Raw genomic sequence first — 27,119 nt, forward strand, 5'->3', positions numbered from 1 at the left:
GCAAGCAGCCTACTTTCCCAAGGACACCCCCCTCCCACCCCATTCCTCTGCACCTCTTCCCTGCACATGTCTGTGGGCATCTTAAGTTGTAGCTCCAGATGGGGATCAGTGGCTCCCAATTTTCTTTTAGCCATTTTGTCTCCTGCTCCCATTTCCTTCATACAATCTAGTCAGAACAGCACCTATGGGGCAAAGGGTCCTCAGTCCAAGCCAAGGGAAGACTTATTCAAGAGGGTGGAGAGGAAGTAACTCTGGGACTTTTTGCTAGTGCTTTGTTTATTACTAAGGCCCTGCTTGAGTAGAAGATAGGCAAGAACCATGCTAAGATGTGACCAATGAGGAGGAACAAGAGAGCTTATTTGTGTTCCCAAAAGCTAATCCTGTACTATTTTATAGTCATGTGACTGTCTGGGAGGCTCTAGTTATTCCAGTAGAAGATGAATATAACCTGCATGGTGATTCAAACAAACATTTCCTCCATTACACCAGAGGAACTTGCTCCAGAAGATTAGGATCAATCCTGAATGTTTAAGTGCTGCATTTACTTTTACAAAATATATATATAAAATACACATATGTTGTGTCTATATTTGTACATATTATATATATTTCATATATTATTTATATATAAATATTAACATTAAAAATACCAACAACAACAAAAAGCTTCCAGGGATTTTAGTGGTGGTTAACAGAAAACAAACTATTCCTTGCACCAATATGAGATAAGCTCCCTGACTCCTAAGGTACAGGACTTCACCCTGCTGTATGGTTCAGAACCCCTCCCCTGCCTTATTGTTTTATGGCCATAAAATGCCTCTTGATCATGTCCAAGCATGTCTTTCACTGTGTCAGATTTCCGAATCATGTTCCAGTTGTTTGGCGCTGCCACTTGGCCCAGTACTCATTTTGAGCATAACTGTACTAAATCCTATTTCCAGAACAGTATAATCAGGGAGTGATGCAACTAAAAACAAAATAAAACAGAACAAGAGTATCTGGGTAAGAGGGGGAAAAAGTATTATCGGTAAGTGGGATGAAAGACTTTGAACAGTCACGATTGGACAACTGGACCCTGAGGAAGAAACAGACGTACAGACTAAGAGAACAGGGATTAGTCAAGATAAACATTCTGTAAATGTAAAGGAACAAAGGTTTTTATGACTCTAGTTCTATAATCTAAGAGTTATCCCACAATAATAATCTACTGTTCTACTTACCATGTAATAAATCAATTTTCTCCTTCCATTTGAAAGTTATTTTCCCTATTGATACAAACAATATTTAAATTTTTCTGCATAAATACAATGCAGTGACCTTACCTAGTAGCAAACTGAATGAGTGCATTCTGAAGAGTCTGCCTAATTTCAAGAAGAAAAGATTCATCATCACTTAGTGTATAATACCAATACTGGACATAATCCCTCAAGGAAAATTGGATAACCTAAAACAAAAATATGGAAAAAAATACAATTTTTTAGGATTTAAAAAGTAACAGTGGCAAAGTAAAACCTGAAAGGATTATTTGCGATTTATATTTACTTGCTACATACTAAATTGTAGTGGTAAATAACTGCCTTCATTAAGAAAGCATCCATATACTAAAACACATTTCAAAAATTTTTCAATTATTTTGGTAGCCCAATTCATCCACTGCCCAAATTTTTTTTAAATTTAAAGAATTATCTATGGCGAAGCCCCACCCAATTTCAGGTAAAGATGAAGCCTGCAGAAAAAATAAATTTCCAATGCTATAACATAATGAAGTTTTAATCAGTTTGATGGAATGAGATGCAAAATAATGTCAAGAGACGCTAATAATCTTGGAAATATGTTTTCTTTTGAGAATATCATCAGATTCATTGCATCAAATTATAAAAATGACAATTCACTTAATTCTAATACCGGTGATGCTGCCAACAGCACTGTTAGCCAATAAATAGCAAATAATACAGTTTAATGTATTATGTTTTTGCAAATCAGACAAAGTAAATATGGGTTCATCTAAAAAATGGTATTACATTTTAAAGTATACATTATTTGTAATAATCACAAAATCAAGAATCGATGAAAAATATTTTGGAGGAGAATAATTTTAATTCTAATTTTTAAAATATTTTTGAATGAAACCATAAATATCCATTTAAAAAAGTAATTAAACGAGTAGGAAAAACATCTGATTTATCAAACCACTAAGCTTGTTCATTAGCTGAAGAGTAACATTTGAACTATAAAATAATTAGAAACATTATCAGATGTCAGTAAAACCTTTTTTTTCCTAAATGTAAATTCAACCAAAAGGCTTTAATATCGTATTAAGCAAACACCTTATTATAAATAAGTTCATAAGTAAGGCAGCGTCTTTATGTACAGACTCCAAGGACAGCATTATAATGAGTTTCCAGCATATTACACAAATAGCAAAAATTCTTCTTTAGTATTTTCAAAAGAAATGCACCTAGCACACAACATATGGAATTCAAATACCACATACTGAAACTCACTTGCTGGAGAGGTTCATCAATTATATTGGCACCTGTCAATCTTCTATCGATCTTTATAGTCCTGGCTTCCCGTTTCATTTCTTCTAAGCACTGAAAGGAAACCATAACATTCTATAACATCGTTTCTTGATTTAAAGTCTCTGTAGTTTACTTCTAACTAAATATTCATTGTAACTTCCCTGTCATTATCTTCAATTTAATAAATAACCTTATTTCTTGAGACTCGGGTATAAAGCAAACACTATTTCTCAAATTAACAAAACTAGACATCTAGAAAAAAAATCTTGTGTCATCACCAAAAACAATTATCAGCAAACATTATTTAGAATGTGAGAAATTGAAAATATCAGATATAATACTGCCATATTTCAATGAAACTTTAAAATCATAAGTTAGTGTTTCAGGTGAGTCAAATAATTGTCTTTATTAAACACACCCCTATTTCCTCCTTCTCCCTCCCAGCCCAAAACAGTATACCAGCTGCCAAATGAATATATTTTAAATTAATTTTACTTAGGGATGGTTTTTAGCAACTAAAGAAAATGAATATTTCTCTGTAGTCTTCAGAAAGACCAGTGACCTGGAAATCGGGTGAAAAGTAGTAAGACACTCTTCAATTAAAAATACAAACCAAAGCACACATACATATAAAAAACATATGCCTCGAGTTAACACATGCAACCTCTAAGATTTTTTCATAAAATATACTTAGGAATCATTTTAGAAATAGCAATCAAAATCACCTTTTTTATACCATATATTAAAAAACAGATTATAAAGACTTAACCAGTCTTGACTATGAGTTATTACTGTTTAGGATCTTAATTCTTAAAATATTTTGCATCCTCTCTATGTACCACTCAAGTGAGTGGAAAATATGGATGGCTAGGAAATGATTCAAAAAGAAAAGGCAAAAAAGCAAACAACCCAATAGAAAAATGGGCAGAAGATCTTAATAGAGATTTCTCCAAAGAAGACACACAGATGGCCAGTAGGCACATGAAAAGATGCTCATCACTAATTATTAGAGAAATGCAAATCAAAACTACAATGAGGTACCACCCACCTTACACCAGTCAGAATGGCCATTATTAAAAAGTCTACAAATAACAAATGCTGGAGAGGGCATGAAGAAAATGGAACCCTCCTACACTGTTGATAGGAATGAAAGTTGGTGTAGCCACTATGGAAAACAGTATGGAGGTTCCTCAGAAAACTAAAAATAGAGTTACCATATGATCCAGCAATCCCAATCGTGGGCATATACCTAGACAAAACTACAATTCAAAAACATACACGCACCCCTACGTTCACTGCAGCACTATTCACAATAGCCAAGACATGTAAACAACCTAAATGTCCATCAACAGATGAATGGATAAAGATGTGGTACATATATACAATGGAATACTCCTCAGCCATCAAAAAGAATGAAATTATGCCATTTGCAGCAACATGGATGCAACTAGAGATTTTCTTATTATATAAATGAAGTAAATCAGAAAGAGAAAGACAAATAGTATATGGTATCACTTATATGTGCAATCTAAAATATAGCACAAATGAACCTATCTCTAAAACAGAAACAAAAATCACAGACAGAGAGAACAGATTTGTGGTTGCCAAGAGGGAGCAGAGGAGGGAGGTGGGTGGACTGAGAGTTTTGGGTTAGTAGATGCAAGCTATTACACTTAGAATGGATAAGCAACAAGGTCCTACTGAAGAGCACAGGGAACTATGTCCAATCTCCTGGGATAAACCATAATGGAAAAGAATATTTAAAAAAAGAATGTACGTATGTGTATAACTGAGTCACTTTGCTGTACAGCAGAAATTAACACAACATTGTAAGTCAACTATACCTCAATTAAAAAAAAAAAGGTTCATTTCCTCAGAAAGATCTGTGAGCAAACTCAAAGAATACACACTAAAGGGAGTTTTAAAGGGAGACAGAAGTAAGTTTCAGAGATTACTTTAAAAGTTACAGTAAGTATTAGAAAAAAATGTATTTATTTATCAATATGAAAGTCTTATTAGCACATAATGGATAAGTTAATAATTGTAAAATTCAGCTACTGGCATCAACTCCACACCATTTGCCTCTCTTCATACAAGAAAAAACATCCTAATCCGACAGTAATAATTGAAGGCAATGAGAATCTGAAGCCTACTTCTAGTACACAATTCCAATTTTATTTAGAGTATGATATTGAAAACAAAAGAATATGAAAGATAATATAAAATTGGACTTGAATTATTAAAATTATAGAAACTGCACAGCCTAATCACAAGCTCTATTTTTCAAGTGAGTTAAAGAGAAAGTGCCCATTTTCCTCCTTCTGGTTCCGATGCATTTATTTCATTCAAAACAGTATATTCATTGACATTTCCACAAGTCATACACACGATGCACTGAAATTCTAAGTTAAGACAGCAGGAAAAGACCCCAAATTTCTATCTTTTCCTCAAATTTGCATTCTCACCTTTAACATCTAACATGCATTTTCTAAGCCTGATCAGAGAGACGCTCATAAATTTACAGTGAGCATTAGTGAATTATAGGAAAATCTGTCAAGCCATATAAAGATGATCACATATCATCACTGCATACAGCAGGACTTTAAGGTTTCATATTCCTTTACTCTTCTTACCTTAGGAATCCCAGTTGATGTTGGAGGAAGAAATGAGTGTTCACACTGCTCTAGGTCCTTCTCTGAGTTTGTTTTTCCAAAGAGGAGAGTAACCACAAAACCCCTGAAAGAAATTTAATTATAGATACAAAAACAAAACTTCACTACAATTTAACACATCTATTTATTACCAAATATATTTTTCAGATTTAATTGATGGCTTACCATTCACTAAAAAGTCAGTTTGTGACTTTGACGAGGTGCAAGGAATGGACAGATTTTGTTAAGTTCTCAAGTTTAAAACAACTATAAACATTTTGTGAATTTATACAATAATGCCTTTACAAGTTTTCATCCAATATATTTCATAAAGAATCTCAGGCAACATTTTCAAACTTTAGAAAAATAAACCTTCATTAAATAAGTAGGCAAGCTAATAACCAAAGACAAATGAGATGTACATCTATAGCTATACCCACATTTCTATAATTCTGTTAACTAATTAAAGAGAGATATAACTTGCCACTATGAATACAGAATAAACAAAGGCTATACAAGGAAAAAATGAAGATCCAATTTACGATTTGTTTAAAATAAGACTGGAATTTTAAAAATATATCCCCAAAAGTTAATTATTTTTAAAACAATTATGGAGTCAAGGTAAGATAAAATACTGGTTTAGAATACTTTGTATTGACTAAATGCTATCAGTATTTCCTACATTTAAAGTTTCCCAAATACATCTAAGCACTACTAAGTAGATAGGAAATCCATAAAAGAATGTTAAATTTTAATTTTATAATGATTTACAGTAATCTTACAATGATTGAAAGAGTGTAGTTGGGGACTTCCCTGGTGGCGCAGTGGTTAAGAATCCGTCTGTCAATGCAGGGGACACAGGTTCGATCCCTGGTCCAGGAAGATCCCACATGCCGCGGAGCAACTAAGCTCGTGTGCCACAACTACTGAGCCCGCGTGACACAGCTACTGAAGCCCGTGTGCCCTAGAGCCCGTGCTCCGCAACAAAAGAGGCTACTGCAATGAGAAGCCCCCACACTGCAACAAAGAGTAGCCCCCGCTCACCACAACTAGAGAAAGCCCATGTGCAGCAACGAAGACCCAACACGGACGGATGGACAGAAGGAAGGAAGGAAGGAACGAAGGAAGGAAGGGTGCAGTGACAAGAAAGGAACAGTAAAAAATTAAACACAGTCAGCCTTAGCTATTGAAAGGAAGATTCTCAAGGTCCTCTGCTTTTTGTGGCTATCTGCCATTTCACCACTCTTCAGTACAGGCACCACATAAGCAAGGAGGAGGTTGGAGAAACAGATAAAGTCAAATCAACTCATGTCATCAATTCTGTTTCTGTTTCTTTTTTAAAAGGCTGACCTCAGAATTATCAGTAAATTTCACATATCTGTGTTGTATCTGACATTATTACTAAGAATCAGGTTGGCCTTGTATTTCAGTTTTACCTAGCTGTAAGCATATTTAGACACAATAAAATGCTGATATTAAGTTAACAATGCATTTCTAAAAACATTATCATAAAATAAACTGATAAAACGTTCACCTTTGCCCACAGTGTGACAGTAGGAAGGTAAGCTAAGGAACAGTATGATCTTAGAAAGAACCTAATTAATAGCTTCAGCCTTGAGGTTTAAGTAAAAACAGGTGCTACGAATGACTGCATAACCAAACAAACATAACGGGAATGCCATTAAATAACTCATATCAGTATTGAAGGTATCCCAAAATAACCAGAAAAAAAAAACCCACCAAAATTCAAAAAACAAAAACCAAAAACTTCTGAGTGGTTTTCTTTCCAAAGGGTTTCTTTATTTTAGAAAATAAGGGATTACCATTGACTATAAGCAAAACATATACATTATCAACACTGTATACAGGTAAACTGCAGAACTCAAAAACTTAACTTTTACTAGCCAAAAAAAAAAAAAAAAAGATAGTTTCCATAAGAAAATGTATTAATTCCTCTCTGACTTGCATTTTAACTAGGAAAAAGAACAAAAACAAATCTTTAAAACTTACACAACAAAAACAAAAAAACACTAAAACTAAGAAATGATTTTTAGTTATATGTAATATAACTACTTTATTTAAGATTGATATATAAAAGCCTATTTTTGCTCTTAAAATTCATAAGGCACTAAACTATATAAATAAAGCTACATTAAAGAAAGGACAATCATTCTTCATAATTAGAGCCAAAATTAGAAAGATTTTTGACTCAGGAATTGTGATACTCACTGACTGTAACTGAGTAACCTGGGAATGCTTAATTAACTAATCCTCTGAGATGTTTCTGGATGCTTGTTAGTATATAAATTGAAGTCCCCTTACTGTGGCACTATATTTCCTGACATCAGTAGTCTGGAACAGAATATCAAATCAATTTATGACATAACATGAACTTGGAATTTCAGATCCTTCCATGTGACTTAATATTATCTAAAGAGTTTATAGTGGCCCTCCCACACCTACCAATATCCCAACTTATCTAAAAAAATTCACAGAACTTTACAAATATCCAAAAACTTTCTTGAAATTATTCCTTAATAAATTAGCAGACTCAAAAAGGGAACAACAAAGGTTCCTGAGACTTCGAAATGAATGGACTCGTGACCCTTTTCCCTTTCCCAAATTTTATATGGAGCAGTTGAGTCTAAGAGAAAGGATTCTCACCCCTCTACCTTCATCTATAACGCTGCAATTTCTTCCCTTTCTGAAGTATTGTAAAATATTCTGAAATCCTTCCTCACTTTTGCCAAAGGCTTATTCAATTAGTGAAATAAAAGAAATCTTTCCTTTGTGAGAGAAACATCTCCTCAATTTCCTTTCCAATCAATAAAAGTAGCCATGACCTTGTGGGGGAGTGGTGCAACCATGCAGCTCTGGCCTTGATTAGTGACTAAAGAATGTAATTTAGGAAGCCCAAATGGCTGCAGATCTGTAAGTCTTCAATCATCTTTATAATCAATAAAGATATTCAGAACTCCATTTATCTGATTCCTATGGCTTATTTCTTAATTGTCTCAGTATATAATACCATATCCAAGCAATTATAAGGAAAATATTAAATCTAATATAAAATACAGTTTTATGAATAGTCCTCGATGTAGCTTCCCAGTTAAATTAATTCTCACTTGTTCAACAATCAGTGGGTGACCTCCCTATAAAATGGTTACACATGATTTTCAAACTCATAACCTGAAAAATGTGACAGGTGGTATATATATTCAGAAGCCATCCCTTCAGTGTCTTACACAGTCTCTCTCAGGCCACAGTTTATATATGCTATTCAATTCAGCTAAGTCCTCTAAACCTATAGGCTCAAACAATTCCTCCAAATATTTGGGGTCTCAAAAGATTTTTCTGAAAGAACTCATAGGTATTCACTGCACAAATAATTACATAAGTGTATTATACATATACAAATACACATATATATACATACACACATAAACATTAACAACAAAATGCTCATTTCAGCTAAACTACCTTGTTCAGAGTACCTAAGTAGCAAGCATCTCTCTTGTTTATACATTTTCTTACATATAATTCATATCTGATACCAAACATTCTACATAGGAAGCTATACTAAATCATGACTGAAACCTCTCCTGTAAAGTTTCATCAACTCAAGGTAAAGCATAAACACTGTAAACCAAATAACCATGAAGAGAAAAATGGCAAAATCAGGTGTTTGTTGGAATTTTCTAGAACAAAATGACAGCATTCACTAAGGGAAATAATTAACACAATAATTAACATAATAATTAACATTAGTGTCTGAAATCTAATCAATGAAACAGTCAGTATCTTCTAGTCTGTAAAACTTGATGTGTCATCTCAATTTAACTTATTTATCTTATTATTATAATAGATAAGGAAATTTCAACCTTAAAGGGGAAATAACACCAAAAGGAATAAAAAAATCTTAAAAAACTTTTCAAGTTACACAAAAAAGTTTATATCATCAGAAATTGAAATTTATTTTTAAAGATGATGACCCATATTGCTGGTACAAATCATAACCATCATCGTTTTTATTTCTATAGTTATCTTAATTTTACTATTTTTAACTCTGGTAAAAACAATTTGCAAAAATAGCATTCACAAATAAATCATACTGCCATTTCTCATGATCATTTTTTTCCTTATTGAGGTCTCATGGTCATTTGTTTCCATTTTGAACAACTGAATATGACATGAATTATAAAATTATCATTGAGAATACTTACCCACCCACAAAGCAGAGGATATAAAATGCCAAATAAAATATTACAAAGGGTCCAAACGTTATTAGAGAAAGGACAATGCCAAGGCTTCCCCATCCCCATATGGACAGACTGGTCTGAAATAAAGCAGGAAAAAAATCTTTTTAATAAATAAATAATTTTCCATAGGAACTAGAAAAGAACCAACAAAACTTTTACATAGTTTATGTTTCTCCTTTTAAGCATTCATGGTATTGTTTCAGTAATTTTAAAAATATTTACTTCTGAAAGTGTTAAGTACATTCTTGGAAATTTATCTCCCAGAAACAATATACAAAATCTATATGTAGAAACAAATTTATAGCATATCAGCAACGATTTTAAAAAACAATCTATTGGCAATATAAATGAACAAATTACATAAATTATTGAATGACATGAAAAGTGATAAAGTATTTATAATAAAAACATTTATACATTTATATATGCAAAAGCATGTATGAAAGCTTAAGTAGACAACAGATTGTACTTGTTTATATTTCATCTTAAAACTACAGCATGAGACTTTCTAAAAATTAAAATTTCAAGGTTAAAAAACCCATGTCTCACTAAAAATTATATTTTTATTTACTCAAATTATTTGCAGAAATTTGTAAAATTATAACTGCACAACTTCCAACTTCCCGTTACCAAAATTTACCACGAGTTCAACAAAACATCTCTAAAAATTCTCCATCCTGTTTCCCTATTTCGTTTAGAATTATACTGTATTATCTATTAAAAATACTCCTTTTGTTGAAGGCAAACTGAATTTTAGCAATTTAAGTCATTATGAAATAAATAAATGTATTCAGTTCAACAAGTTCCTATATCCATTTGCCTTGTACTGTGAGGTATACAAAGGATGCATTTGTCCCACTCCTGCCATCAAGAAGCCCAGAGAAGAATGTCTTAGAGGAATGAAACAATTAGACACTGAACCAAAAGAAAATAATAGAAAGCATTATAAGATGCTAAACTGAACGAAATTAATGACAAAAAAACTACGGAATAGACAATAAGTGCTATGGACTATGAGAGAAAGCACAGTTTTACTTATTTATTCATTCATTCATTCATTCATTCACCAGTCATTGACTGCTTCCTATGTGCTGTAAGTTCAAAGTGCTGGGGATATCACAAGGAATAAAGTATACCCTCATAAATCTACATTTTAGTAAGGGAAGAACAACAAGCACACCCTCATGAATTTACATACCTCCGTAAGCTTACATTCCAGAAGAGGAAAAAAGACATACAAATAATATATATCAGATGGGGATAAATGCTATAGAGAAAAATAAAACAATTGCATGTGGTTGATCTAAGAAGTTTTCAATGATTAAGTGACACATGAATAGAAATCTTAGATAAGATATACGGAAAATTTATAATAGTCTTCCTACCCCCAAATAATATTTTTCCATTTATTCATATCTTCTATGTCCCTCAGTGAAGGGTTTTTTTAAATTTCTTCTATATAAGGCCTTCACAACTCTTGTTCATTTGTATTTTTATTACCTTTTTTCCTCATCCTGGCCACATCTTTTTAACCAGAGGACAGAATGCCTACTGATGTTTCTACCCTGCCTTCATGATCTCCTCCTTGAATCAGATGGGGATACTATTGCACCTATGAAGTGGTCTCCCCTGACTTCTTTCCAAGAGCTGAAAGTAAGCCATGGTGGTTTAGAATAAAGTACAGAACATTTCAGTCCCTCTGACAATAGTTCTGCTGAACATCTGGGACCTGATCCACACTATAGTACCACCAGATGGCCAACTATAAAAAACAGATGTGATTTCCCAAGATTCATTCAAAACCTTTTCCACTGACTTTCCTGAAAAGAGTTCCTACAAACTCTCAGGAAAGCTCAGACCAGACTATGACCCAGATACTTTATCCAGCCTACCTTCTTCAATGATATTTGACCTAATATTAGCAATATTACTCTTTCTTTACAAAGTTATATTTATGCTTGCTCGCCATTTTTCACAGCTAAACAACTTACTGTTTAAGGATCTATTCAGAGGTTTGAACAATGAAACCAAGCAAAATGGCTATCTCTGGAGATAAAGGAAAGAAGGGAGCATGCAACTGGAAGACAATACACAGGGGGCTTCTCAAATACTCAATACTCAAATGTTCTATATTTTTTAACCAGGTGTTTGCTCTAAACTCTATAAATGTGTTATGGCTCCAACTGTATGACTATCAATTAAAGAAATTTAAAAATTAAATTTTCAGGGCTTCCCTGGTGGTGCAGTGGTTGAGAGTCCGCCTGCCGATGCAGGAGACACAGGTTCGTGCCCTGGTCCGGGAAGATCCCACACGCCGCGGAGCGGCTGGGCCCGTGAGCCATGGTCGCTGAGCCTGCACATCTGGAGCCTGTGCTCCGCAATGGGAGAGGCCACAACAGTGAGAGACCCGCGTACCGCAAAAAATAATAATAATTTTCAAAAAACAATCACAATTATATAATGTGGGAAAGATTATTAACTCAATTATTTAACACAGGGAGATGCTCAATTGTCTAAAAGCTCAAATTTTCAGAATCTTACAAGTCTCTTCTTACTCATTTGAAAATGGCAGCAAAAATCATCAAAAAACAAACTCTTATTCATTCAACAAATATTTGGGAATAGCTACGTGCCAGATGCTAGTGATTTAACAGTGAACAAAACAGACATTACCGTCACATGAAAAAACAAAAAAATCTATGGAGAAGAACCTTTCCTTAATTAAGTTTGAGAGGAATTTCTATATTCCAGGGACTAATAAAATTAAACATTTCTAATCAAGCAAGTCAGGTGCTCATTTGTTTTGTGGTTAATCTCATAATATTTAACTTCAAATGTTAAACTATTCAATGAAATATCAGAATAGAGAATTGTCCAAAATTGAGAAAGTTTCATGTTATATTTAGTGTTCCCATTTACATATTTAGCTAATATTATAATCTTAACTGGTGAGATTAAGAAGAACATTTGATCTAAAACCATTTAAAATTTTTGAGTTCTAATTATTTCCTAAGATGATACAGGATGATAAAATTTACAAAAATTTTGCACTACATCAGAAACTTTTTACAAATTCAGAACGGAAGCCAAAAAATATAAATAAATCCACTTCACAGTGATTTACATTAAAATAATACTTGATATGTTACTATTTTCTTCTCCAAACACAACAATCAACACTGAAATATTCATGTGTCTGGTTCCCTAAAATCACCGACACACCAACTGTGAGATGGAAGAAACCTTCGTGATCATCTACTGCAGTACTTCTCAGACTTTAAGAATCTTAAATGCAGGTTCTTAAAATGCAGATTCTGATCCATTATATCTGGGGTGGGGTCTGTGATACTTTTATTTCTAATAAGCTACCAAAACTTTCAGAACTAAGGACAATTATATATTTATAATTCTCCTAAATTAGCCTCTAGGTCCACAAAACCTTACAATTCGAGAACCCAAAACCTCTGAAAATCAAAATTGTACAAAGTATTCTACATACCTATCTCATTTACTCCTCAGAACTTATGAAGTAATCAAGAAGGTAATACAGCATAGTGCTCAAAAAATATGAACCCTGGAGTTTAACTGAGTGCAAATCTCACGTTTACTATTTATTAGCTGTGTAACCACTCCACGCCTTCATTTCCTCACCTACATTACGTGGTTTTTTGGAGAGTAAATAAGCCCATGGTCTAGTGGTCGATTTTAGCTTAATCGTTATTATTATCCCTAGTTTAACAACATAGAAACTAAAATACAGAGAAGTTTTTTTAAAAATGGCCCAAGGTCACACAGTTAGTATGAGAATGGGATTTGATCCTATTCAAATCCTGACTCCTTAATGAACCTTAAAATTTGTCAGCTGACAACTGCCTGAAATTAAAACTCACAATAAGAAAAAAATGTTAAAATCATAAATGAGTGCTTTCTTTTATTTAAATATTCATCAGCTTAATATGCCTCCCAAGAAATTAGTCAGAACACTACTTGTAATGAATGTTATAAATTCCTGGTTTGAGTATCAAGTACATAAATATAAAGTATAATTTTTATTAGACAATCAGTTTATCTATAAATAATGAAAATAATTTCAGTTTCAAAGGGTATCAATTTTATTAGCATGCCCTGGTTCTTATATGTATCAGTTTGGCCTTGAGCAGAGGGACACACAGACATAAAAAATGACTCCTGCTGCCAAGATGCTTAAAATCGAGAAGTGACAATGTAAAAAATCTTAAATGCCTCCTGACAGTAGAAAGCAAATAGAAATAATTTACATTGATATGTAAAATAATTTACATTGATTATGCCTATCAATTCATACTACCATTTATCTTATTTCATCCTCATCACAGACTTTTATTGGGCTGGCCAAAAGGTTCGTTCAGTTTTTTCCGTAAGATGGCTCCAGTAGCACTTAGCTGTCTTCAACTTCATTCGAAACAATTTTGTTAGATTGTATGTGACAGCTGTCCTATCAGCATGCATTTTAAAAAAAGACTTACAAAAATTGGTGAATTTTTGTGTAGCCATTTTAATATTGAAGATGGAAGAAAAAAAGCAACATTTCCGGCATATTATGTTTTATTATTTCAAGAAAGGTAAAAACACAACTGAAACACAAATAAAGATTTGTGCAGTGTATGGAGAAAGTGCTGTGACTGACTGGGTCAAAAGTGGTTTGCACAGTTTCGTGCTGGAGATTTCTCGCTGGACAAGACTCCATGGTTGGGTAGACTAGTTGAAGTGGACAGTGATCAAGACATTAATTGAGAACAATCAACATTATACCATGTGGGAGATAGCCGGCACACTCAACATATCCAAATCAAGCGCTGAAAATCATTTGCACCAGCTCGGTTACGTTAATTGCTTTGATGTTTGGGTGCCACATAAGTTAAGTGAAAGAAAACTTCTAACCGTATTTCTGCATGCGATTCTCTACTTGAACGTAATGAAAACGTTCCGTTTTTAAAACAAATTGTGATGGGCGATGAAAAGTGGATACTGTACAATAATGTGGAACAGAACAGATCGTGGGGCAAGCGAAATGAACCACCACCAACCACACTAAAGGCCGGATCTTCATCCAAAGAAGACGATGTTGTGTATATGGAGGGAGTGGAAGGGAGTCCTCTATTATGAGCTCCTTCCAGAAAACCAAATGATTAATTCCAACAACTACTGCTCCCAGTTAGACCGCCTGAAAGCACCATTTGACGAAAAGCATCCAGAATTAGTCAACAGAAAACGCATAAACTTCCATGAGGATAAACGCAAGACTGCATGTTTCTCTGATGACCAGGCAAAAACAGTTAGGGCTTGGCTGGGAAGTTCTGATTCATCTGCCCCTTCAGATTTCCATTTATTTAGATCTTTACAAAATTCTCTTAATGGAAAAAATTTCAATTCTCTGGAAGACTGTAAAAGGCACCTGGAACAGTTCTTTGCTCAAAAAGATAAAAAGTTTTGGGAAGACGGAATTATGGAGTTGCCTGGAAAATGGCAGAACGTAGTGGAACAAAAGGGTGAATATGCTGTTTAATAAAGTTCTTGGTGAAAATGAAAAATGTGTCTTTTTACTTAAAAACCGAAGGCACTTTTTGGACACCCCAATATGATAGGAAAGGTAGCAGAATACAGTACTAAAAACACAGAATCAGAAATTACAGGTTCCAGTTTGCCACTAATGTTCTATGTAACCACTGCAAAATCACTAACCACTCTTTGATCCAGAATTCACACTAGCGCAATGAAGAAGCTGAGCTGTGAGACCATCCCTCAAGTCAAGTCTATCTAAAGCAGACTTGATTAAGTAACTAGGATGCAGAGCTAGGCATAGACTCTCCCGGCTACGTGTGGAGAGTGGGGCTAAGTGCAAACAGCTATTTTATATATTAATAGATCACATGAAGAACAGATTGTCAGAGCTCCCAGAGAACGGACCTTGGACTCTCATAAGAGTCTTACTAGAGTGAGTCAGCCACTCTCAGTTATATTCACCTGATATGTCTCAACACATTACATGGCATAGGGCAGCCAGATAGGGCTGAGAATCTTAAAGCTGATATTACTTCAGGGCCAACGTGGATCACAGAAATTATATAAAAGAATTCAACAACAAAACCAAGTACCCATAAGAAGAGTCGCTTTATTGAAACTATAGATTGTTTTCCTTCCACCTTATTCCACCTATAATAAATTGGAAGTTCTTCTCCAAGTAATTTCAGTAGAATGTGCTCCTGACACAGAACTTTGGCTCATTCAACATTACATAGTAATTTAACCAAGGCCTGCTACAAAGAAGCTGCTCACTAAATACAGAACTAATTAATTAATTTACTAACTAGAGAAATTAAATAAGGGAGGGAATGGAAAGAGAAGGTAGGGGAGAAAAGAGAGAAAAGGGGAAAGGGCAAGAAAAGGAAAAGGGGAAGGGAAAGTGAAAAAGAAAAGAACGCTAAATTGAAGTCCTGCCCCTCACTCCCACCTTAGGACTTTAGGCAAAGTTATACGTTCCTACCAGCACAACCCTCACCAAGCCGCCAACCTCCAAAAAAAAAAAATCTCCCAAGAGCTTGGTCCTTTTTCTCCCATAGGACTGATGTACAGAAATAACATACTTTTGACTGTCTCAACATAACCTACATCAGCCTACATGACAACTTCCCTTTCAGGGAGGCAGCCACGAAGAGGCAGCCACACAGGGATCATCAGTACATTTAGCTAAGTTGGTCCCAAAACCCCTCTTTTCATACTCCTGGGACACGGAAGTAAAGATCCTCTTCCACTCACGTGTATTTAAGATACCTAGTATATCCTTGTGAGGATGATTAAAGACTAGCAATGATATGGTGCACATTTTCAATCCAGCTGTTGAGCCAGGAGGGATAGAGGGTCTTGTCTCCAAGATAGCTAACTGCCCAGCTGGCAAAGATAATGGCCACTGGCTACCTGTGGAGATTATCCTCTCTCTCCCAACTAGGGGTGCCCAGAATAATTAGGTTATATACACACATATACACCAGCCCCATGTATTTTTAGTTCTTTGGTAACAGAACCCTCTCCCTTAAAACAGAAATCTATTGTTCAACTTTTATATATTTTCAAGAATTAATTATGTACACATATGTAGGTAACTACTTTAACAAACCCTTCAATGTTATATTAGAGCAGTAGTTATAAAAGATCATACACTACTACATAATTAGGACTCCTAGCATCCAATGATGAAGAAAATACAAGAAAACAAAAAAAGCTACAATTATTTCAGTGTTTTTTAAACTAGATACCATCAATTACAAAATAACTATACAGTCTGAAACAACAGCAGGTACATTCATATGCACTTGTTTTTTCAGGACACAAACTAAGTTAGGCTGCACAACCCCTCCCCAGTCCACAGCCCATACATTGGGGATCACTGGAATTAGAGTCTAAAAGAAATTACAGTACTGAAAAAACAAAGGACTGTATTTACTGAGTGCTTTCCCTTATAAAGAATAATACAAGTATTTAAAATGTGGATGGAGCAGTATAGCAAAGAACAGTCCTGACAGGCTTCTAGTAGACTCAAAGCCTCCAACTTCAAAACCATGTTAACAAGGTTTCCTGAATTTCCAATTAAAGGTCCAGTAGATACACAAAGCTGAAATAAATTAATCAAAGGTGCTTTTTAGAAGCTGTGTTTTTATAGTTATACATAATGTTTTTGTGCCTTAATAATAAATAACTGCAGGACTTCCCTGGTGACACAGTGGATAAGAATCTGCCTGCCAATGCAGGGGACACAGGTTCGATCCCTGGTCTCGGAAGATCCCACATGCCGCAGAGCAACTAAGCCCAACTGCCACAACTACTGAGCCTGCGCTCTAGAGCCCATGAGCCACAACTACCAAGCCCGCATGATGCAACTACTGAAGCCCACACACCTAGAGCCAGTGCTCCGCAGCAAGAGAAGCCACCGCAATGAGAAGCCCGCGCACCGCAACAGAGTAGCCCCTGCTCTCCACAACAGAGTAGCCCCTGCTCTCCACAACTAAAAGCCCGCGCACAGCAACGAGCCAAAAATAAATAAAAAATAAACTAAAATTAAAATAATGAAAAAAACTGCAAAAAATCATAGCAAAGACTTTTTAAAACAAACATTTAACCTAGAGGGATGGGATAGGGAGGATGGGAGGGAGACGCAAGAGGGAGGGGATATGGGGATATATGTATATGTATAGCTGATTCACTTTGTTATAAAGCAGAAACTAACACACCATTGTAAAACAATTATACTCCAATAAAGATGTTTAAAAAAAAAGAGAGAAATAAAATAGATTATTTTCCTTATGTTTCCATTTGACATATGTCTATTTTTAATTTACATATACATCAGTCTCATTCCTAAACAAATTGTTTAGGAATTTGTATGTATACATGTATGTATACATGTATATATAGATAACATACAAAAAGAAAAAGTATTCCCTTAAAAATAACTGATTAAAGCAGAATTTTTAAAGCTACTAAAGAATAAGACAGCTAAATTTCTAATTATGTGAACTAAAAGAATCCATCAAGATATCAGAAAAAATATACCAATCCTGGGCATTTTGAACAAATTTTTTTGTATCAGCATACTTACCCTGATTATTTTTTTAATTCAATTACATACCAGTAGAGGAAAGCATGTATAACTATCATTCATCTAAGAAAGGGAGGGTAAGAGTTATAAATTTATAAACAGTTGCTTATTTTTTTTTAATATAAGGATATACAGAAATTTTTTTAAATGACGATCTGTAAGGAATGGAGAAAATGGGGTAGAGGGGACAGGGATAAGAACTGGACACTGAAAATACCTTGCTCTGTAAATCTGACTTTGTATCAGTATAAATATTTTACATATAAAAAGAATTTCAAAAGCAAACTCTAAATTTCAAAAGCAAAGTGAAATTTAAAAATCTAACTCAATATACTAACAATGTTGGAATAACCACACAGAGAAAGCAATATAGTAATTTTACTATGAATCATTGCTTCGGTAAAAAATAGTGTTGATAGTTCCACTAAAACGAACTAGGGCTATTGGAGGAATGGCTGATTCCAAGTCTGGAGCAGGAACTGAGTTTAAGATGGGCCTGGAACACTTTGCCATACCAAAAAGCTACCAAAGATTACTAAGAATATGTCAAAACTCAGCAGACAACCTGAAGAGGCTTCACCTGGCTAAAGATGGAATCAGTAACACTAACAACTGCAATGTATTGGAGCACTTCAAATATTTGAGTTCATGAAATCATAGAAAGATTTTTAAATTTCATTGATCACCTTTGAAGGGTTCTAAAGAACCAGCTCTTTTTGAAAAGTGGTAGAGAATTAGGCATTTATCAGGCTAATCAGAGAGCTGATGAAAAATCAGTTTCTCTTTAAGGAAAAAATCCATATAAGAAGAAGAAATGACAGAATATTGCCATATTGCAATCCCTAACATAGTTAGGGATCTACCAGTCTAACACGTGCAAGGAAGGGATGGAGAGAGGAGGGGAAAGAGAGAGAGGATGAAAGAGAGAGAGAGGATGAAAGAGAGAGAGAGGATGAAAGAGAGAGTATGAACCAGACATTACATGCCTCTTGAAATAAAAATATACATCGCCATCTATCAAAAAGTTTTGTGGGGGTGGGGGTTGGGGGACTCGAACCTGAATCTGACTGAGGAAAAGCAGAAGACTGAGAAAATGTTACAATACATCAGGGAGATGAACTTAGCAAAATTCAGACTGTGAGAAACACTAAAGGGCAAAAGACCCAATTCCTTCAACAAATAAAGGGCAAAGGGAAAAAAAAAAAAGAGAGAAAGAGGGAAGAGGAAGGTTGAGGAGAACCTGTGGGTTAAAACTACAATATGTAGAACTTATTCAACTTGATTTTAACAAAAATACAGTGGAAAAAGAAGAAGAATGAGGAGAGAAAGAAGGAAGAGAAACTGGGTAATTCTAAATATCTTCTGAATATTTAATGACATTAACAAGTTACTGCTTAACTTTTAGCTTAAATAATGAATGGTGCGAGCTATTATGTTATAGCAAAAAGAACCCTTATGTTTTAGAGATGCATGATGAAATATTTAAAGATGAAATCATGTATCTCGAATATGCTTCAAAATAATTCTGCAAGTGGACAGTAGAGGAAAAGTGAAAAAGGATATAGACAAAATATAATTAGCCATGAGCTGGTAAATGTCTAAGCTGGGCGTGACAGAGGAAGTTCATTATACTAATCTTTCTACTTGTAATGTTCAAAATTTTTCACTAAAAACATTTTTTAAAACACACACAATAATCACAAAATTCACTTACATAGTAAATGTACTTGCATTTCTTAAGGAACCAATGCAGGAAATAAACAGTGCACAAACATGCTACATGTTCACAGCCCAGAGATTAAACTGGGATTAAAAATTTCCTGTGATTAGTTGATAGTAGAGCAATATACACTTGGCTATTCAATTAAGAAAAAGATTCTTTTAAATATGGAACTACTGTGAGTAATGACTTAATATCCTATTTTATGTGTGGGTTATATATTTATTTTATATAAGAATTACTGCCTTTCAAAATAATTATTTGGAGGGGTTACACTGATCCTATAATTAGATAACCATGTATTGGACTTTAGTTATACAAAGATGATGAATCAGGCAGTTTCTGCCCTCAAAACGTTCATAAACTAAAAAGGTAAAATACACATGTAATGATAACACAAATGTGGTAAATGCCATAATAAAAAGTTACAAAGTGTTTGGGAATACAAAAAAGATAAATCCTCCAGAGCTTAAACAGTATTGACACTCCCTTAAAATTGGTTTCCAAAGGCAGTTTTGCAGTTGAACAAGAAAAATCAATCTCTTTTCTTTTCAGTTACCCACTTCTTTCCATCAAAATGGTATTACCCGAAATTAATTACTCACTTGATTTACTAAAGTTTTGGTAATTTCCAAAAATAAAAATTCCAAGTGAACAAAGATTCACAACTGCTAACGCTACATAAGAGTGTGCCACAGGGGAAGTAATCTTTCATGCAAAAGTAGGACAGAGAATATCATTTGTTTACTAAACTTCTAAGCCCAATGCTCAAGGCTATTTATACTGTTATGTGTAAATATATTTAAAGATTCCATTTATAAATGGCAACAAAGTAAGTTGTGAGAGATAAATGCACTACTGAAGAGTTTCCAAAAACTACACATAACCAAATACAATCTTTTCAACAAATGGTGCTGTCACAGACATCCACAAAGAAAAAAGTTAATCTAAGATACGGATCTTATACCTTTCACAAAAATTAACTCAAAATGGACACAGACCTAAATGTAAAACATAAAACTCCAGAAGAAAACTTAGGAGAAAACCTAGACAACTTTGGGTATGGTGATGCATTTTTAGATATAACACCAGACATAATCCATGAAAAAAATAATTGATAAGCTGGACTTCATTAAAATTAGAACCTTCTCTGTACTTTGTACTTTCCTTTTAATTTTGTTATAAATCTAAAACTGCTCTTTTAAAAAAGTCTTTAAAAAAACTACATATAATCACAAATACAAGATGATTTTACAACAGGAGAGAATGGTAACAAGACAGCACCAGTCATGAATTATAATAAACTGATACATAGTCATTATCAATGCACAAAAGTATGAAACTCAATCGTCAATCTGCTCAAAATTCATTCAACTTTATAAAAATGTAAAGAAACCTATTTTTACATAATGTTAAAATTAACTATTTAGGGGCTTCCCTGATGGCACAGTGGTTAAGAATCCACCTGCCAATGCAGGGGACATGGGTTCGAGCCCTGGTCCGGGAAGATCCCACATGCCATGGAGCAACTAAGCCGGTGCACCACAACTACTGAGCCTATGCTCTAGAGCCCACGAGCCACAACTACGGAGTCCGTGTGCCACAACTACTGAAGCCCACAAATCTAGAGCCCCTGCTCCGCAACAAGAGAAGCCACCGCAATGAGAAGCCCACACACCGCAACAAAGATTAGCCCCCACTCTCTGCAACTAGAGAAAGCCCGCGTGCAGCAACGAAGACCCAATGCAGGCAAAAATTTTTTTAAATAAAATAAATTTTTTTTAAAAATGTGTCCTTTAAAAAATAAATTAACTAGATTCATTTCATAGATTTCATAATCTCTTATCTTAGGACAGGAAACAAGAGGTCAACATCTCTGATACAGAAAACCTTAAGAGAAACGATAAACATACACAAAATATGTATAATGTAATTAAGGAAAATTGAGGATCAGAATTTTAGTTGACATAATACATTAGCACATACTTCAACTACCTCCACCTAGACTCCCCTCCTCCCAAAGAAAATCACACTATCTTTATTCAGGATACCTAGTGTATGAATTCCTCTCATAATCTACTCTAGTGTGGTCTAACATTCTAACATTTTGTGGCACAGTTTTTTAAATATAATTTTTACTTGTGAGATTTAATTTTTAAACAAATGGAATTTAATTACAAGGGAAAGCTGTTGCTAAAAGGGAACATGTGCACTCAAAACTATGTAAGTTCCACTTGCAGGAATCATTACTTTTCCCTCCCATGGAGAACAAATAGAAAATCCAAAGGTCAGTTCCAACATATCTCCCTGATTTTCCTATGGAATGAGGATATTTTCTATAAAAATTCTTTGACTCAACAAAAATAAATAAATACAGTAAGCCCTAACAAATTATACTTTGAGTACATTGAGTAAACCAGGTGTTCAGAACTTGAAACCCACCAAGTGACAGAAACATTATTATTCACGTGGGTTACATTCTGGTGGCAAAACACCAAAGCTGGGTGTGGGGATGGGGGTGGGTGTGTGTGTTTAATTTTGTACTTAAATATGCATGATAAAATAATAGAAAAATATCCTCCCTAACTAAACACTCCAGTTTCAAGTCACTGATCATGGTGCCCAGGATCAAAACCTCAGCAAATAAGGAACTGAAGATAGGGAGGATTCATTACCAGAATACTTACTGCAGATGGGATGGGAGTCAGCCCATCTGATTTCATGACCCTTTATTACTCAATCGTCCAAATCAAGAGATTGAGCCTGTCTCCTTTTCCACTACAGTCTTCTGAGGCTTCCAAGTCAAGTTTCCTCTCTTACCCTAGTATGCAATAGAACCAAACACACCTCAAACATCTCAGTAGGTGATGATGGTTGGTCTTTGTTACAAAGAATTTAAGGTTTGAGAAAGGGATCAAAAACTGCCAGCATAGTATTTTTTTTAATTCAATACACATTTTTTAAAAATCACATAAAAATCAGGATTTCTGACTTTTCTTGAAAAACAGAAAAATCTGGCATCAGTGGAATCACCTCCCTGCAAGGCAATAATGGAATGAAGCTGAGTGGCAACAATCCCCATGAAAATGAGCCACAAACTCCTCGTTAGTGCCACAGTCCCAAAATTTGCTACAAGGTGTACCAGATGTGAGTCCAAGATGTGATTTATCACCGTAACTTTACAGTTGTTTTAATGAAAGAAGCAAAATATTTATCTGTATCTATGTTACTATCAGAAGAGGAAAAACAAAAGATAAACCAAGAAAGTAATATGCTTAAAAAATGGCAAACAACCAATTTCTTAGTGGAAGTAAAGTTAGAAATACATATCCCCATTTCATGAAGGGATGTGAATTCACATTAAGCGTTTCCTTTTCCCTAGTTTAGTCTGACAACAGACACTTCAAAGAGGAATAAACTAATAGCCTCAAGAAGAATCCAGTGGAGTAAAGAATGGAAGGAACAAATAGGGGTTGCAAAGGGGAAATTTCTGAAATCTGTTAAAGTGGGAAAGAATAAAAGGAAATTAAAGAGATCAAAAAATTTTCTACTGCTTTGCAAGTATACCAGATTATCTTTAAGCAGAAGAAAGCCTGCAACGCCCAGGATTCTGTTTTCACTCTCCTACAGTCTTACTATATATGCAATCCCTGAGTAATTTTGTTTTCTAATCTACCACTTTTAACTACCTCATACATACCATGACTTCCAAAATTGTGCCTCCAGCCCAGATATACCTCCTGAATTTCTAACACTTATATTCAACAGCATACTGAACGCTTCTGCCTGAATTTCTCATGGGTACCTCAAACTCATCATGTCTAAAATTAAATTCATTCCATACCCCAATTTCCTATATTCCCTCATTCAAATTAAAAGGAGGAGACGTCGACATAGAGAATGGACTTGAGGACACAGGATGGGCAGGGGGAAGCTGCTAAGAGTAGCATCGACATATATACACTACCAAATGTAAGATAGATAGCTAATGGGAAGCAGCCACATAGCACAGGGAGATCAGCTTGGTTGCTTTGTGACCACCTAGAGGGCTGGGATATGGAGGGTGGGAGGGAGGATCAAGAGGGAGGGGATATGGGGATATAGGTATGCAGATGGCTGATGCACTTTGTTGTAGAACAGAAACTAATACAGTATTGTGAAGCAAGTATACTACAATAGAGATGTATTAAAAAATTAATTAATTAAAAGGAGGCATCACTGCCTATCCAATCACTGAAAAGAGAAGTCGTAAGAGTTACCTTGAACTGTCTGTCCTCTTAGAACTCCCACATCCAACAAGTTAGTTATATTTTACATCTTAAATATCTCTTGGGGCCCCCCTCACCACTAAAGCCTTGTACAAGACCTTCATTACAGCCTGCAAGACTACAATTCCTGCCTCTCCTCTGTTACATCCTCCTCACTGCCAAAATGACTTTTGAAAAAGAGTCTGAAATACCTGGCTTTTTCTTGAGTAGGACCTGTTCTCTTGCTTTTGTTCTCTAGGATGGATCACCTTTCCTCTCTAGCAAAATCTCTATCAAGTTCCCTTCAAGAACCAGATCAAATTTATACCCTCCATAAAGCGAGTCTTCCCTCATAGGCACCTCTCCCTCTTCCCAGATAAAATGTTCAGTCCTTGCATTCTCTGCCTCCACTGCACTATTTAAAGTTCTATAGTAATTATTTACGAATATCTGCTTTTTCTAAACTAGAAACTTCTTTCATTCATTGGTCAAACATTTATTAAAGTCTAGCATGTGCCCCCTATAGCCAGGCTCTGCAATAAAGGATTGTTCTGGGCCTCAAGAAACTCACAATCTTGTGGAAGAAGAGAATTACATATAAAATTATACAACAATACAGTAAGAAAAATGATAGACATGCATCAGCTATTACAAGGCTCTAAAAAGAAGGAGCAGGTAATGTGACCCAGCCCGAAGGGGAGGAGGGGCGGCAAATCAGAGGAAGCATCCTGAAAAAGGTAACACCTAAGATTAATTTCAGAGGATAATAGGACTCAGCCAGGTGAAGAAGAGGGCAACTGATAAAGAGAAGACAACAGGAGTGGGCACTGAAGCAAGAAAGAGGGCCCCATGGGGAAGGCACTGAAGGTTGTTTTTAAAAGGTAGATTGTGAGAAGCATATGGAATGTTCAAGTTAAACCATTCTATCAATTATGTGCAAGATTTGCAATAGGCAGGAAAACCTATGAAAAGCAATTACAGTCATACTATCTAAAAGCCAGAAACAGGTCAGAAGTAGTGGGTATGAACACATGTCTGCATAGTGGAGAGATATAGAGATGACCGACCAATAGATCAATAGATTGCATGGGGCATGACAAAGAGCCATCATCACAGCTCTTTAAGCTTGAGTAGTATCTGGCTGAACAACTAGTCATTCCAAACAAGATACAAGAAAGAAGGCTGGGGGATGGTAAGTTTGTTGTTTTGCTTTGTGGATGAAGTAGTGAAGTTCAGTATGGGACATGTTCCAAGCAAAGATACATACAGATCTCAAGTGAAGACAGACAGCAAGCAAATGGATATAGTGATACAAGTTATTTTCAAGGGAATCCTCAGGACTACTAATACATAGAATCAGAACTGATTACAACACAGTCATCTAAAAAAAATGAGATGGGCTTCCCTGGTGGCACAGTGGTTGAGAGTCCGCCTGCCGATGCAAGGGACACAGGTTCGTGCCCCGGTCCGGGAAGATCCCACATGCCACGGAGCGGCTGGGCCCGTGAGCCATGGCCGCTAAGCCTGCGCGTCCAGAGCCTGTGCTCCGCAACGGTAGAGGCCACAACAGTGAGAGGCCCGCGTACCGCAAAAAAAAAAAAAAAAGTAGTTAGGAATTCTAATCCTAGCTGGTTTCTACTCCTAGCTCTGCTCAAAGATCATGTGAACCTGAGCAATCAAAATGTCTCTCAACCTTTGTTTACTCACTTCTAAAAGGAAGTGGGTTATAGACTTCTTATATATACTTAAATGGCTTAAAAATTAACTTGAGATGATAGTATGAGGGGTGTGTGTATGTGTATATACAACAAATTCAAAGATATACTCAGAGCAACTCTGGAAGTCTTTTGTGAATTTCTGTAACTGCAAGAAGAATGTAAACTTGGAGTATAAAAGGGCTCTTTCCTAAAACGCTTAACTGGATTATATGTAATAAATTATTTTTCTATTGAGATCATCACTAAGGCTACCAGAAATCCAAAAAGCTGTACCCGAAGAAAAATGTAGTATCTATGTGAAAATACGAAACTGCCGTTCAGGACAAAGTATTCATCTACTACACTGCCTCCCTTCTTGGACTTCTTAAAAATGCCTACCTACTATGGTTTAAACCATCTTCTGAGAGACTCCTTAAGTACAGATCACCATGCTCTGAATTATAAGAATGACTCCCACCACACTGGGCCACAGTTACAAGGGTGGATTTCTAAGGCTGGTTTACTGGTCTGTTAGACAGCCTGACAAAACAGCTCTATCAAATAATATAGGTAACCCAGAGTAAATGGTGACTCTGATCTGGCCAATAAAGTCTTCTCTTGGGGCTGTCAGTTGATGGTGATGGGAATAAAAGCAGCAGTGAGGCAGTAACAGAGTCAGTCAGGATGGCACAGCACCAGCACAGGCACTTACAAAAGCCTAATGCTAGGAGTGTCACAGGTTACCCACGTAGCTAGATCTGTATTATATATATTGTACATGACCTTTTGGTGGCCAGATATGTGTTGTATCCGTAACTCCAGTCTACACCTCAATCTATCTGAAACCATTCAAGGCAGCCGTTTCTGTTGTATTGTGAAGTCTGGCTATCTAATAAGGCTCTTCTTTCACTGATTTCACCACTACCTTATAATAAAATTCTTGTCGACTAAGGGATTATTCCAGAATTCCTCTGTGCCTTACATCCTTAAAAAAAATAAAGTCGGGCTTCCCTGGTGGCGCAGTGGTTGAGAGTCCGCCTGCCGATACAGGGGACACGGGTTCGTGCCCCGGTCCGGGAAGATCCCACATGCCGCGGAGCGGCTGGGCCCGTGAGACATGGCCGCTGAGCCTGCGCGTCCGGAGCCTGTGCTCCGCAACGGGAGAGGCCACAACAGTGAGAGGCCTGCGTACCGCAAAAAAAAAAAAAAAAAAAAAAAGTCTACCATACCTAACACTTTTCAAAAAGCTAAATGCATTCTATGTACCTTTTAGTAGGTCTCTATCTTCTAAAACTACAGAAATAAAAATAATGACCTTCAGATTCTTTCCTCAGTACTAAAGATGTAAGTTTATACTCTGTTTTCTCTGTTAACAGAAAAACTCAATTAGA

General features: G+C 35.5%; 1 protein-coding gene across 2 annotated transcripts in view; it reads right to left on the reverse strand.

The window, feature by feature from the left end:
• SNX13 (sorting nexin 13) overlaps nucleotides 1–27,119 on the reverse strand; it is a 137,242-nt gene that overhangs the window by 87,708 nt on the left and 22,415 nt on the right. Inside the window, exons 2-5 of one of the 2 annotated variants that reach the window (XM_024738418.1) lie at nucleotides 9,401–9,509; nucleotides 5,156–5,258; nucleotides 2,505–2,594; nucleotides 1,323–1,444 (exon numbers count right to left, since the gene is read on the reverse strand). In XM_024738418.1, coding sequence (XP_024594186.1) covers nucleotides 1,323–1,444; nucleotides 2,505–2,594; nucleotides 5,156–5,258; nucleotides 9,401–9,495 — 410 coding nt within the window. In that variant the 5' untranslated portion in view covers nucleotides 9,496–9,509. Of the gene's footprint in view, nucleotides 1–1,322; nucleotides 1,445–2,504; nucleotides 2,595–5,155; nucleotides 5,259–9,396; nucleotides 9,510–27,119 lie in introns of both variants that reach the window. The other variant, XM_024738417.1, reaches the window with a different exon arrangement.

The sequence above is a fragment of the Neophocaena asiaeorientalis genome, unplaced genomic scaffold (assembly GCF_003031525.2).
Source record: "Neophocaena asiaeorientalis asiaeorientalis breed wild unplaced genomic scaffold, Neophocaena_asiaeorientalis_V1.1 scaffold89, whole genome shotgun sequence".
Taxonomy (NCBI): domain Eukaryota; kingdom Metazoa; phylum Chordata; class Mammalia; order Artiodactyla; family Phocoenidae; genus Neophocaena; species Neophocaena asiaeorientalis.